Genomic DNA, 15287 nt, shown 5'->3' with positions numbered 1-15287 from the left:
GCCTTTGACTCAATATAACTGAGACAGACTGAGTTTTCCCACAAATAATTGTCAGGGGAGAGAGAGTGGCTTCCCTTCCATTTGCTGGTAAAATAGCACGTGCATCTATGCTGTGAAAAATCCTGACTCCTACTGTCGCAGACTGCAAAGGGCTGCCATGGCTTTTTTCCTCTCTGCTGTTTCTCACCACAACTTGCTCACAATTCACATGAACGAAGCGACGCCGCGTGTGTGTGCTCGGTGCCCAACTTTAGCTGACACAGCAAACACTTCAAATCCTCCCCTTCCATGCGCCTTCTCTGTTAAAAACCTGGGCGTACGGACACGAGAGAGAGGAGGGAAAGAGAGAGAGAGACCCTTTAAGCTAATAGGTAAGGAATGTGCATTGAGCTGTGCGTGGACGTCTGATGTCTCCAACTATTTGTTAAAAGGCAAAAGCAATACTTCCGACAGACGGCCCTCCCCTCGCCTGCAATAGGCTCCCAAGAATAGCAACAGCCTGTGTCACTGCAAAGGGCAAAGCCTTCTGAAATAGCAACAAAGTTGTTCACAAACCACTTTGTGGTTTGCATTTGGTTTCAGCCAGCTTCAGCAACTTGTTGCCATGAGGAAAATAACCTGCGCTTTCCTCGCCGGCTGGGGAAGGACCCCTGCCCTGTGAAGTGCTCCTGCCCCAAGGTGCAAGGAGGGTGGCCATGGCACCTGGGCAGAGCACGGAGGACCTCGGCCAGCAGAGCCAGACGATGAGAGCAGGGGAGGATGAGGAGAGCAGCCGGGGCAGCCGCCGCAGCAGCCGCCGCCACCTCCGCAAGCTCCCGGCTGCAGCAGGTAAAGCGGCAGGAGCTGGGTGCCAGCTGCTAGCCAGCAGCAGCGAGCCCGCGTAGCTAATGCTCGGGGCTGGGGGAAAACAGCCCCGCAAAGCCAAGGGACTCTCGGGGCACGCTGACTCGATTTCTAGAAGTGCGAGAGGGGAAAACGTGAGTAAGGAAGGGCAATGCCGGCTTGAATTTTGAATGAAGGTTTATGTGATACTTCTCCCAAAAGGCCTCGCTCCTCCTGTTCGTGCGTGTGCTGTCTGTTGTGTAAATCCCTTCCTTTATGAGGATCAGTCACCCGAAAAATGGGAGAACCCGCTGCCGTCTAAGATAACAACGGTGCTCCGGTCCTTGCGTGCTCGGGAGCGATCCAGCCCTTTTCCGCGAGGTGGAGGGAGGGCAGGCAAGCATTGCACCTGCTCCTGCGGGGAAAGTACGGGGTGGGGCGATGGGGGCTCCCTCCTCTCTGTTCTCCCCTAGCATTTCATGAAGAAACAGGGTTTCTGTGCTGACACCCTGAAAAATCAACTGTATCATTTCTTATGCGAAGATATTTGAGTGCTGAAGCCGAATTTCATAGCTCCTCACCTTTGCTGTCCTACCTGGCCAGTTTTTCTAAGCTACAGCATGGTTTTGCACCTTGAGTCTCTTTCACTGATGATAAGATCAAGGGGAAAATGACCCACAATCGTGACATTTCTCGCCCACAAGACAGCTTTACCCAAGCAAGAAAGCAGGACTGTAAGCCAGAAATTACTACCTCCTGAGCAGGTTTTGTTCACTTAAAAACGAATGAACTGACTAACCCATGTACGTTCAGATACCACAGGCAGAATTTATTTGTTGGAGTGTAATAGCGATCAGTCCAGCAACATCTGCTGATACCTGGAAGCAGAGGAAGCAGAGGTTAATCAAGAACAGAAAGCCAGTCCGCGTGCAGACATATTCAGCATTACCTTAGGGTATGGGGGGGGCAATGCAGATGGCTATAGGGTAGCGTTAGCAAAGGGAAGCACAGCAGTTACAATAAACAGACAGCAAAGTTACTGCAGCACAAGGGCTACGGTTAGAAGAGTACATGCAAATTACACACTTGGCCTTACCCTCAGAAATTAAAGCAGTAACCTGAGGAATTTATAATTACCTAGCTAGGAATTAAAAGAACTTGTTGATTCTTACTAGAAAAAAAAAACAAAACAAAACCCAAATCCCATTTAATATAATGAAGGGCCAGGCTGCCTGTTGACATAATGAAAATACACGGCAGAGCACTAAGAGAGATGGAGAGATGGCCAGGGTGGGTCTGTCGAGGACCTGCGTTCCCTGTCTTTCCATCAGTGCCAGAGGGCTTTTGTTCATGAAATGCGAACATTATTCACGCAGTACATTTTATGGGGCTTATGCTGTACAAAGTATACAATGCTTCCCACCACCGCAGGAATTTAGACGTGTGAAAATGTGTGATATGTTAGCTTCCTTCTGCCTTCTTTTTTAGTTCAATTTACAAAATACTTGTTTTGGTTTTGCCTTTCACGCTTGGGCGGGAGGAGTCACATTTGTCAAATGGTCATGATCCCACATGGCCCTGGTACTATTTTTGGGTAAATTTAATATTTTCTGAGATTTTCCAGCTCTACTTGCAACATAACTTTGTCCCAAAGTCACCCTTTTGTTTTATCCCATAGGGTCTTGTAGGGTCACCGTTTTAGATCCCATGCCAGACTTCTAGGTGGACAGTTAGATCAGATGTAACCTAACTAATAGGAGAAATGCACACATTGAGCAGCTAGTGGATCTAAAGAAACCTCAGTCATTAGAATAGATCAACAGGGTAACATATACCTCTTTACACCAGACAAATGGATGAGACAGAGAAGATGACTGTGACAGTGCAGCAAAGATCATGATGGCATAAAAATGGGATAATCACCTTTTTACGAGAAGCAAAACCATGATTTAATTATGCAGCAATTCCCAACACATGCCATTAAATATTTATCCTACAAAACCATGTGATTCCCATGCTATACACTTTACCAAAATGCTCCTCTAAAAACAATTCGGGGAATTATAAACACTATTTCCCTGTAGAGGCAAACTTTTTGTATGTCAAACAGCACTCAGATGGAGAAGAAATATGTTGTTAAAGATAGCTTAAAATTTTCAGATACAGATGCTGTAGTTTTAAGATTTATCATGGCTAAAAGTAGATACCTTGTTCTATTGAAAAAGGGAGATTCCATGCTGTGGATTCATATCTATGCAATGCACTGAACTCATCATGATTTTCTAACCTGTGCTTATTAACCAAGGGTTGACAGAGCTTGATTTCACCTTCCAAATGTCTAAATAGATCCAAGAATCCCCAAGGATTTAAAGAACATATATTTGACCTTCCAGTAAAATACTTTCCTTCCCTCCCAAGTTGAGACATTTCTTGCCTCAGATTAAATCAAAGTCAACAGAAGAAAGCACCATGTTGGAAGAGACTGTAGAGTCCCCTCCTATCAAAACAGATGTATTTGCACAGGTCACATAAAGAAGTAATCTGCCCCTCCAATCCATCCCACTGGTTTTCTGTACGCACACTGCATGTTCTCTAGGGAGAAAGGAAAGAAAACCTACGTCACAAAAATCTCAGTATCTGGACTAATGTGGAGTGTGGTATTGCCAAGGTGAGCTGGAAAGGGCTCCCAGGCACCTTTCCCATAGCTCTCCTGCACATGAAGCAGGGAAAGAGTGGTGTTTCCCAGGTCAGCCTGCTTGCAGTTCTTCCCTGGCACAGATCATTTATCCATAATGCCCATGAAATACATGCACAGACCAAACATTTCGCCTTTGGAAGGACTGTATTTTCCCAAATAGGTGCTTGAAAATAAATAAAGGGGCACACCCTTACTACTTGGCCCCATCCAGTCTCATCAGCAGTACTGTGCTATACTACGACTGCGCTTGGTCTCCTCATCAGGAACCGAGCATAAACATTTCCAGCAAATGTTCTTAAAGATAACTTTGTTTGCCAAGTAGTGCTGCTTTTGACCTGAGTAACAGTTGCAAGAAACTATTTTGTTTTCACAGAGAAACTAGAGAATAGTCTTTCCAATCACTTGTCACATACCAGCCACACACTGGTTAGCCATCGTGTTTGTTGCAGGCAGGAGGAGAAATTTCTCTGGAAGCCATCATTAAAATATTTTATTCCCCTGGACTGCACACTGCCATGTATTTTGCAAGCATCTCATAAAAATAAGAGGAATATACATTTTAAGAAGCTTTTTTTAAAAAAAGGAATGCCTGAGAACTGCCAGCAACATCATTAAAAGTGACACTTAAAAGGGTTGTGAGCACAACTACTGCAACATGCTTTATCTGGAAATGTTAAAGCAAAACATATGCTGAAGTCAGAGGGAATTTTGTCTGGAGGAAGACCATGGAGGAAAACCAGGCAGAGGTTTCAGGGTTTAACTCAGCAGGCAGTTCCGAGCAGGCAAGCCTTAGGTACACCAGCTACAACAAAACCTCATAGTGACACGAGGGTGTTTCTCAGCAGAATAGTGCCTGTGAGGGACAAGGGACACTGAGTTAACTGCTGAGTTTGCTGCTGCTAATGCAGAAAGACAATGTGTCTCCCTCTGCATCACATCAGAATCTGCTTTTCATTCAGGGGTCTGCTTTAGTTACAGCCCTCTGCTACTTCTATACAACTGTGGGCGTGTGTCACTGGGCACATGAACAAGGATACCAGTTGACCCAGTAAAAACAAACCAAAGAAACATTAAGACATTGGTCAAGCTGCTGTACTTGGAGAAGCAAGAAATATATGGGCTTGAGTGCTTCCCTAGCAACTTCCCAGGTGTCCAAGCTCCACAGCCAGCTTGTACAGCCTCTCGGATTAAAAATAAATAATTGCTTTGGTTGCTCTGATCTGAGGACCACAGGCTGAGGAGAGCACAGTCTGGATTGTAAAGAACAGTGCTGCTGGTGGACTCCATCAAGATATTTGACTTGGCACTGTCATTTTGAATCAGAAACTGGAACCACACAAAACTGACAGTCGCACATTTAAAGAATTAAAAGCCGTGCAGGACACAGACCTCAAAGTATCAATAGGAGACACTGCCCACGCTGCTGTGTTTCTGCTGGAGAGCCTTAAACTTAGTTTTGGTCCCTCTGTTACTTAACATTTTTTCTCAATTGCCTGGAAGAAGAGAATAACGGATTATTTGTGGGTGATAAAGGTGATGGGTGATTAATAAATAGGATATATCACTGGCTGAATGCAATTCGGATGGCTTGGCCTGCTGACTGCGAGTGAATGTGCTGTCTGGGGTTCCTCTCTGCTAACTTTAGACATCTGCATCTGAGCAAGCTGCACAGATTCCTTTTATAGGCAATGGAGAGAAATAGGCACCTGACCTACTTCAGACCTCTAGAAGTGCCTATTTTTCGCAAGTGGTTACAGAAGAAATCTAGAGATGCTGTAGATCTCTCACAGTTAGGTAAGTGGAACCCATCCTGTGTGTTTTAATGCAGACAAACTTAAAGTGATTTGCATTCCTAGCTAGGATGCAAGAAGGCAGGCCATATTTAAAGGAAAGGCAGTGCCTTGGAAAGAACCCAGAAAAGAAGTTGGTTGTCCTGGAGAACAACCAGCAGAAGTTGAGCTCCTGTCCATGGCTGTGACAGTCCTTAGATGAGTAGAGAGGGAAATGTCCACCAGGAGTGGGACAATTATGCAAGTTCCTATCTGGCACTGTGCAATCACTGCAGGAGCACTGGGTTCGGCTCACAATTTATTGAAGAAGTTGATAATCTGGATAGAGTTCAGAGAACAGGGCTTTGAATACTTAAGGGACTGGTAAACTTGTAAAGCCTCACAGGCTAAGTAGCTTATCAAGGAGAAGTCCGTGGGATGACTTGATGACAAGCTATAATTTTGTACTTGGTGAACACAGCAGGCAAATGGAGAATGGGATGTGATGGCTGGAAGGTAAAGTTGCAGAAATTAAGTCTAGAAGTAATTTACAGATAATTTACAGTGAAAGCAATTAACCATTGGGACAACTTATGACTTAAAGTCATTGGCTTTCAACCACTAGCATTTTTTAAATCAAAGCTGACTATTTTAAATGGCCTAGTTCAAATGAAATGTCATTTAAACGTGTCTGAAGGATTATGTTGTGCTGTTCATGAGTGTCAGACTGGATGACCACAATGGTCTCTTTTGGCTTCATAATATATAAATTAAAGCAAAATCTTAGGTTAAATCTACATGGCTCACTGACGTAAAACACAGAGATATCCAAGAAAGCACAAATATCAGCACTGAGCAGTAGCTTGGGCAGAGCACTGTGATCAAATTAGCAGTGTAGTTTCTGATACCCAAGCTCATTCATTCAGCACAACACTGTGTGGTTACCAGCCCTGATTTCCAGCCAGGATTCGTTGGAAGGGTGTATTTTCCAGATCTAGTAATATATAGCAAGCAGGCAAGTCAAAAGTATAAAGGGGAGGGAGAAGTTAGGTTTTGCAATGATAAAATGTATATTGCATGCACGCATGCATTGGAGGATGGAGCACATATAGCACAAAGCAGCTTAACTGGAGTCAGTAATACTTCCACTGAAGTGCTGTTCAGTGTGTGAAAGAAGTACAGCAGGATCTTGCCCTAACTCATGCACTATCCTCCGTTTAAAATAAGTGCAATGATCTCGGATACTGCAGGCATAAAGGAAGAAAAAGCTTTAGACGTAATACAGACATGGACAACAACACTATAAAAAAAGATTGTTCCATCACTGGAGCATTTTGCAAATTTGTTTCCAACATTTTCGTCAAGCTGTCCCACCTCCATCACAATGAATCTACCATCCACTCCCACCTTCTGAAAGACTTCTCACAATACTCCCATTTCCCCCATGCCCTTACGGCCCATCATAACAAAACCATGCGTTTTTCTCCTGCCTCCTGTCTATCTCTGGTTTGCCAGCCACGCGAGCCCAGAGGCAGAGTGGGCTGAGGCGTGCTGGGTGCACCCAGTAGCTCGGGGCGGCTGCCGCTTGGCTTCTGCTTGGCTCAAAGGGAGCCAACCAAGAGCCAGGTGGGAGAGCTAATAGGCGATACTTATCTTAATAGACTTAACGGGCTTACAAATCTCCCCTGAGCCTGGAAGCACAGCGTATATTCACACAGTTATACTCTGCTACCCTCCAAAATAACCCAGTCTCCTGTGGAGTGGCTGCAGGGCGTGATGGTGGGCTCACGCCGTGAGCCAAATTGCCTCTGGGAATTGTTGGGAGAGCGCGAGGTGGCTTGGGGCACAACCATGCCAGGGACCATGCCAGCAATTTAGTCGGATACGTGGCCACATGCTAGCATCCGGGCCTGGGCTCTGCCGCTGTTTATTTTAGTAGTGCAGACGTAGTGCTAGGGCTGCCCTCCTCCTCTCGTTTCACGATTTGCTTTAGAAATATAATATCCTCTGTCAAATGGGACTGATCCTTGCCAATGTGCTCAAAAGTTATTGGCAAGGAACTCCAGGCAGTCAGCATGATCAAAGACCTTTAATGCCTTAGAAAAATAAGCTAAAAATAAACAAAGTCCATGTATCATTTTCAATTAGACCATATACCACTTTCCAGCCAAGCTGGAAAGTACTTGTTCCAGGAGAATTAACTGAAATATGGACTCTGTTACACTGCAAAAGCTACCTCTCCTCAGACACATCCTATCTCTCCAACTAACCGGAAAATCAGAAGTCAATTTACTCTTTTTCTAGTGATGTGGCAGCCAACATCATGACGAGGGGAAAATCGTGCTAGGAGAAAGAACAAGACCAACAATAACAAAGTGATATATTCCTCAAGGGTTAGGGTGCAAAAGGCTTCACAGTTAGTAGAATATGATCAGTCAAATCTATCTTGTAACAATAAACAATGAATTGCAGTTGTATAAAATGCGTTTGTTTTAAAGTGGACATTCAAAGGCATATAATCTCCATTTGGTTTATGTTTTCACCATCTGTTTTTTATTCTTGACATTGTGGCTGTCATAAACTATGCGAAATATTTGATGCTGATATTCCAAAGAATCTGAGATCAGTGGTGAGCAAAGTTCAGAAAGTTCATGAATTTGTACCTCAAAGATTGGTTTCCCTAGAATATCCCAGCTATCTGGATCAGCCTGGTGCTCAGGATAAGTTTCCATCTGGCAAAATAAAAACACTGGTACCAGCAGCCTTCATGGCATCCTCAGATGAAGCAAAGGAATTAGTAAGTGGAGAGGGAAAACTTAACTTATTACTTATTCAAGTTAAGGTTGAAGCACTTTGGCTGGGAAATTGCCTTGCCCATGGTACACTAGTTGGGTGGACAAGACTTCCTCAGTTCAGTACAGGAAAAACACTGAGAGCATCTCAAGGCAAAAATTGCTTTCCTACCAAAAGGTTGTATCGTCAATGCTGCCTTTTGCAATGATATTCTGAGGCAGAAGGTTTAATTATTTAGGGCCTGGTCAAAACCTTATTGACTTCTGATCAGGAAGATAGGGAACCCAAAAGCATTAAAATTAAAGAGGGTTTTATATGAATTAAAAATTGTTTTTTTCTTTTCAAAAAGAGCCTTTTATGTCACCACTGCTGCTGGGTTTGTATGCACGTAACTGCTTTGCCTAAAAGTTACAAAAAGATTTTTTGGACTAGAATATCAAATAAAGTTATTATTAGTTGTCAGAATGTTGCAGAAGTCACACTTTCAAGTTTTTGTGTTTTTTCTCTTATTTCAGGCTGTGGAACATTTACTTTTCTATCTTCTGCCGTTGCTGCCGTAAGTGGACTTCTGATGGGTTATGAGTTGGGCCTTATCTCTGGAGCTCTTCTTCAGATGAGCAGCATACTAGCACTCTCTTGCAAGGAGCAGGAAATTGTTGTAAGTTCCCTGCTTTTTGGGGCCTTATTTGCATCCCTTACTGGTGGATTCCTGATAGACCGATTTGGAAGGAGACTCGCTATTATAATTGCATCTTCGTTACTTGCGTTGGGGAGTCTGATTTTAATGCCCTATGAATCATATGTGATACTTATTGTGGGACGGATTGCCATAGGTATTTCCATATCATTATCATCAATTGCAACGTGTGTGTATATCGCTGAGATCGCCCCACAGCACAGAAGAGGCCTCCTCGTATCATTAAATGAACTCATGATTGTGATAGGCATTCTCTTTGCCTATATTTCAAATTATGCATTTGCCAGCGTATCTCATGGCTGGAAGTACATGTTTGGCCTTGTGATTCCATTAGGTGCTTTGCAGGCTATTGCCATGTATTTCCTTCCTCCAAGTCCTCGGTTTCTTGTAATGAAAAATAATGATGAAGCTGCAAGAAAAGTACTGGAGAGGCTACGGGAAACGTCAGATGCTGCTAAAGAACTTACTGTGATCAAGTCTTCCCTGAAAGATGAACATCAATATAGTTTCTTGGACCTGTTTCGTTCAAAAAACAACATGAGGGCCCGAATGTTGGTAGGACTCACTCTAGTCTTTTTTGTGCAAACAACTGGGCAACCCAACATTTTATTTTACGCATCGACTGTTTTGAAGTCAGTTGGGTTCCAGAGCAACGAAGCTGCCAGCTTGGCTTCTACTGGAGTTGGAGTGGTTAAAGTGGTCAGCACAGTCCCAGCCACGGTTTTTGTGGATCAAGTTGGAAGTAAAACTTTCCTGTGTATTGGCTCTTCTGTTATGGCAGTATCGTTGGTCACTATGGGCTTAGTGAACCGTAACATACATGTGAATTTCACCAATGTCTGTAGAAGCCAATTTCCAGAGGACGTCTTTCTCCAAACACCAGGAAACCTCACTGGTGTCACCAATGGGAGTCTCAAGGACCTCTTTTCTAGCATGGCTTCACCAGAAAGATTGTCATTTGATGCGCAGAGAAGCCCAGATGTTGCCAGGATGAGAGAACTGAACAGGACTGCCCTGTCAGGAGACAAAAGCACAACAGGGTCTCACATGGAAAGTGGGGAGGTTCCTGTTGTCCTGAAATGGCTCTCACTGGCCAGCCTGCTTGTTTATGTTGCTGCATTTTCCATAGGTCTCGGACCAAGTAAGTGTTTCATTTTTCTAATTCTTTGTAATGATTTACTTACAAGTAGATTAAGTTCTGGGATGACGTGCCCAGCTTGGCATCGGGCGGTTCCCAAGTTGGGCAAAGCAGTGTTTTCTGCTAATATGCACTGGTATTGTCACAGACTGTGCTGGTAGGCTTGGGGTGTACTTTTTAGGAAGAGGGCCTACCCATTAAGGTCAATGGCCTAATCTCCCTTCAATTCAGTGAAATTAGCTGCTCCTCTTCAGTGAAGTTAAGAACTGCTGTGAGCTTTGTACAGCAAAATTATGGGGCCCCTGGCTATCTTTCCTCTTCCTAGTTTATTGTGTCCTTACATTGGGAAGGTTAAGATGTAGGCATTTGCTGCTGCTAACCCATAAACCCAAGATAATGATAAGCTCTAGACCTCTGTACGGTATGACACCACCAAATCCATGAAATGCCAGCATGCCTGAGTCCTGCTGAGGATCTGGCCTCCTGACTACATAATAGTCTTCAGACACAGGAAAGACATTCAAGGTATCATAGTGCTTGAGCAAACTGTAGTATCATCGCCGCTGCCTGTGCTGAACAGCACAAGTGGAAGAAGGCGCGTCACTGTACAACCGAGGTACTGCTGCAGCTGCCATCACACTTGCGTGGTTCCCACTCTCTCCAGAGGAGAACATCTGCCATTCCCCGTGACTAGCAATTAAATGTCCCCATTTTGTTTTGTTTTGTTTTGTTTCAATAGCACTTGCACATTATTGTACTTTGAAGGGGTTGGTTTTTTAAGCCACACTGCGAAACCCACATGCGCAGAGTCCATTATTTATTAACAGACTTTATGTGCTTTTGTGCCCTGGCTCAAACTTGCCTTGAAAACACACTGTACTTCTGCTGCACTATTATGATAAAAACCTTGCCACAAGAATACAACCCAACAATTGCACTAACAGCAACTCCCCTGCAGTATTTATTTATTTTAAACATTACTCACTGGGAGAGCAGCGTGAGATAAGCATTCATTGCCAGGGCAGCGAGCTTGCCTGTGTTATTGCAGCATTATTCCCTCCCTTGCAGACCATCTTGGGGCTGGATTCTGCTTTCAATGACATAGGTTCAAAACCAGGGGTGCAGCCCTGAAAAAAAAATGTTACTTGAGCTTTTCCTTGGGTGTTTCAAACACACATTTAATGACCCTCAAGGCAGGGGCACATGTTCAGTCTTGGCCTCCTGTTGAAAGCTGCTTTCCTGTTGACCTGGCTGTAAATGGGTTCCTGCTCATTTGAGTTGGCCCAATGTGAAGATAATGATAACAACCTCTACTTCCTTGAGAGCTACAGAAACTGAGGTGTGTTTGCCAGGCTAATCTGAGAAGTCTTTGGGGTCCGCGCTTGTTTTCTGACTTGTTTTCTTGACTGAGAGCACAAATGCTCTCAAACAGCAAATGGGAACGAACAGGCACAGTCTCAGGTCCAGCATGTTGAAATCATGCATGATAAAGCCACGGTGAGGCAATTTAAACTGACAGATTCATTTGCATAGCCAGTGAAGGCCAGGACTAGGAGAGACACAGGTATTTCAAATTGCAGATAAGTACTGTCAAGACATTTCCATGCCTTTAAAAGTACACTATTCAGTTAAAACTGACTATGTAGAGAAAATGCAAGGGTCAGGGAATCAAGAGATTGTTGGAATCTGAAAAGGATCTATTGTGGCTAAATGGTCTGGGTTGGGATGCGAGGTTACGATTGGTGTCCCATATGCAGCCTTCAAAATCTGCTGCTCTGAATCCAATCCTTGAATGTATTTTAAAAGCCTAGCTTTCTTGTCCTCAGTGTGCCTTTCTTAGTGTAAAGAAAAAAACCGAGCCCCTCTGCTTATATAAAGTAAACAGTTTTAACATGTTTATGTTATTCATCTCTAAATCTGGTCTGTGGTCTGGACCAGACCATTAGCCATTGCCTACTCTGCAACGGGAGGGAGGCATCGCTGGCTGCTGTGGCCAGGCGATGCCTGGGCGCCTGGGGACAGAAGCACTGTAACCCCCGCACCACTATATTTTCAATGCAAAAATCTCATGCTCTGCGCGATGTCTGCCCCTCCTGCTGGCTAAGGTGAAAGTGGAGATGGGGATGTGCCTGTTTGTAACCTACAGATCAAATCAGCCTCTTCTGGACAAAGAGCAGAGAGGATCTCGCTTTTTCCCCCCCACCCCACAAGGCCATTTCCGGAACAAATTCACCCACTTTCTTTTAAGTCCATGCTGCATTATGTTCTGTGGGGATAAAGGAGAGTCTTTGTAGCTCCGTTAGGAAGATGGCACACTCTTCACAGGGCAGATCACACAACCTGAGCTCTATCATCTTTTTTTTAATTATTTTGTCCTTTTTTTTTCCCCTTCCTTTTATGGGATTCTTTGGTCAAAGAGCTAGTTACAGTCCAGATTTGCATAGCAGACATTTATAAATGTTGTATTTTTCCAAGATTTCTATTTTGTCTCCAAATTACATGAAGTAGATGGATTTTTTTAATGAACTAAACATACGCTAAATATATTTATTGCCATTTATCAAAGCACCCAGGCAGCACAGTGATGAGCACTCAAAAATAGACAGTGAGAGATAAAAGCCATTTTTGCATTATAAAAGAATTCACAGACTAACAAGCATCTGCTTAGTCACTTTTTTGATTCTGGGGTGCTCTGTATTTGTATCATCAACCCTTAGGCAAGATAAAAGGAATATTTTTGCTGCTCTGTTTCGGATTAATTATGTTTGATGAATTGCGATTCAACTGCTTGTTCACACTCAATTTCACACAATTATGAAGATGTTTTGTAGATGCAACAAATCAGTGTTGCACCACGTCGCAGAACAGCACATGCCGTCTCTCCAGGGGTGTTTGCAGAGGCGTTTCAAGGCAGTTATTAGCTAAGGGGACTTACTTGACACACATCTTTTTCTTGAGTTACCTTTGTCTGTATATCAGAAAGGTCAAACGAGGATCAACCGTTCTCACCACGGAAAGATGCCAGCAGAGCCCAAGGGAAACCTCTCTCTGGCTGCCACATGAAAGGTGAGGAGTGAGAGATGGGCTTTTCATTGTTTTCAGTGCACGTTTGCCAGGAGAGGCATTCGAACCTGCTGTATGTGGAGGGGGGGACGGGAGAAATCTGAGCCTCACAGAAATGCTGCTATGCCTTGCACAGGGAGCAGCGAGTGCAGGCTAATGAGATGAGTGCAGCGTGGAGGTAGATCACCAATTCCTCACCCAAGCTAAAAGCTCAGTGTGACCCTGGAAATGAATTTAACACAAAGGACACACAGAGAAATTCTAGTCAGGGCCATGACCACTTGCTAAATGACACAGAGTTAACTGAAATGGTTGCAGAGCATCTCATTTGCCAGATGCTCTGTTCAAACCACTTGAGGGGCAAAAAATAGTGGTCCTTATAAAGAGGTGTCACCTCCTTCACTCATCACTGTTGTGTGGTACGTGTTGAGATGCAGGCACCAGGAAAGCCAAACTCCTGGTGTATCAGACTTATTTTCCAAAATAAGGCTGTAAATGTGGGACTCTTGGGGTTGGATAGAGCATGTGCAAGAGAGTTCTCTTGGTTAACAGCTGTAGGGCAGCTCTAGCCTTTCTGAAGCAGAGTGGGTGCCCAGAGCCCTGCTGCTTTCCTCACGGAACTGATGAACAAAATTCAGATTCAGGTGTCAGATGGCACCCATTACCAAAGATCTGCTTCTCTGCCCTGATCATCTCCTTTTGCACCATTTAGGATCAAAGACTAAATTCCCTCCATATTTTCCTATATATCCCCTGAGTGAGGACGTCTCACTGGGTGATCTCACCAATAAATAGCTGCAAGAGAGACAGTAGCACCATACACATTAATACAGGGATGCAGTGTGGTCTGGAGGCAATCCTCTTTATCGAACAAAAATCAGAGGGGCTCCAACTAGTCCTAGGCTGAGAAGCAAGAAATGCAGACTCAGTCTGGACCCAACAGAGAATCTGTTTTCCCCATCTGAATTTGTTCTAGCAAATAAAAAGCAAGAGAGAAAAACAGGACTTGGGCTGTATCTCTTTACAATATACTGTGGGAATGCAGTTCAAGGGGATCTGTGCAGATCACAGGGACTTTCTGCTCTGGAGTGGGGAACACTTTTATTGAGAGGGGGATGTCGAATGTGCACATTTGGACTGCATCTATGGCATTGGTGCCTTGCAGAAAAGAGCTCTTCCTCCTCTGTCAGTCCTTTAAACGCATTTCTGTGTAACTGCAAAGGTGTTTAGGCAATTGGCCAATGAACTTTGGGGTAATCTGCTGGTGCAAATCACATCAGCTCCGCTGACGTCACGGCAGTTCATGCTGAGCGTGGGGATGCAAATCAAGAAAAGCACCTCCAACTGGGACTGAGGGGCAGTTTCATGATGTGAATCATCCTCAGAACCATTTAGATGCATAAAGTCTGAAGGCATGTATGTCTCTGCCAAGCTGGGACTGAAGATGTTCTATTACTGCATGTCCTAGACCAACCGCCAGCTTTGTGCGGCTCCCCAAAGACAAGGGCCAAACTCAGAGCTCTTCTCTTGCAGGCCATCACAGGCTCCTCTTCCAGGGGACTTCTCGGAGCTGCAGGGATGCCCTGGCCCCAAGTGCTCAGAGCCGCTTGGCACACACACAGCTGTGGCCACAACACACCCAAGGCAGATCAGTGTCTGCAGCTAGAGAAATGTCTTCTGGGTTTCAGGGCTTGGCACAAAAAATACCACATACACCCATCCACACAGATATAAAATGTAAAAAATATTTTTAACGTATTTGTGGTCGACAAATAAGTGCATAACAGGGTCTTGGAGGAGGGATTTAGAACTTACTGCAAACCCTACTTTTCCACATAGCTGTTACGGTCCCATCAAAGCACAGCTCCCCTGAGTGGGTGCTTACAGGACTGGCAGTACTTTGGTATTGATTGAAACCTGTTAAATAGTGGAATTAAATACCCATGGGAAGCCTTCTCAGACTGGGACATTATGCCCTCTGTTGCCATCTGCTAACCTCAGCCATCAGGTGAATGTTTCTGATTGGCAAACTGGAAAAAAAGTTGCATGCTCATCGCCCCATTCACAGCAGTGTTTCCTTTTAACTTCTGAAGCGAGCAGGTCACCCACAAACCAGGGGACCAGCTGGCTGGGGGAGCAGCTCGCCAGTGCCCAGGGCTGTGAAGTCCCGACCTGCAGTGGATGCGAAGCATGTATGAGGACCATGTACGAGGGGAGGGCGAGCACAGGACGCACAAAATGAGGGGCAGTTCTGGGGACAGCGGTTCCCCCCAGGATGTCTCCCCGATGGACTCTCAGCCGCTGACT

At 44.6% G+C, this 15287-nt stretch overlaps 1 protein-coding gene across 1 annotated transcript in view; it reads left to right on the top strand.

Annotated features, from left to right (window-relative positions):
* The first annotated feature begins 520 nt into the window (after nucleotides 1–520).
* The window catches only part of SLC2A12 (solute carrier family 2 member 12), a 32452-nt gene continuing 17685 nt past the window's right edge, over nucleotides 521–15287 (top strand). The window contains exons 1-2 of the mRNA XM_075498780.1: nucleotides 521–828; nucleotides 8598–9920. Of these exons, the coding sequence (XP_075354895.1) occupies nucleotides 696–828; nucleotides 8598–9920 (1456 nt within the window). The 5' untranslated portion in view covers nucleotides 521–695. The remainder of the gene's footprint in view (nucleotides 829–8597; nucleotides 9921–15287) is intronic.

This window comes from Mycteria americana, chromosome 3 (assembly GCF_035582795.1).
Source record: "Mycteria americana isolate JAX WOST 10 ecotype Jacksonville Zoo and Gardens chromosome 3, USCA_MyAme_1.0, whole genome shotgun sequence".
Taxonomy (NCBI): Eukaryota; Metazoa; Chordata; class Aves; order Ciconiiformes; family Ciconiidae; genus Mycteria; species Mycteria americana.
The sequence above is the reverse complement of the archived record's forward strand: the minus strand, read 5'-3'. Positions and strand labels throughout refer to the sequence as shown.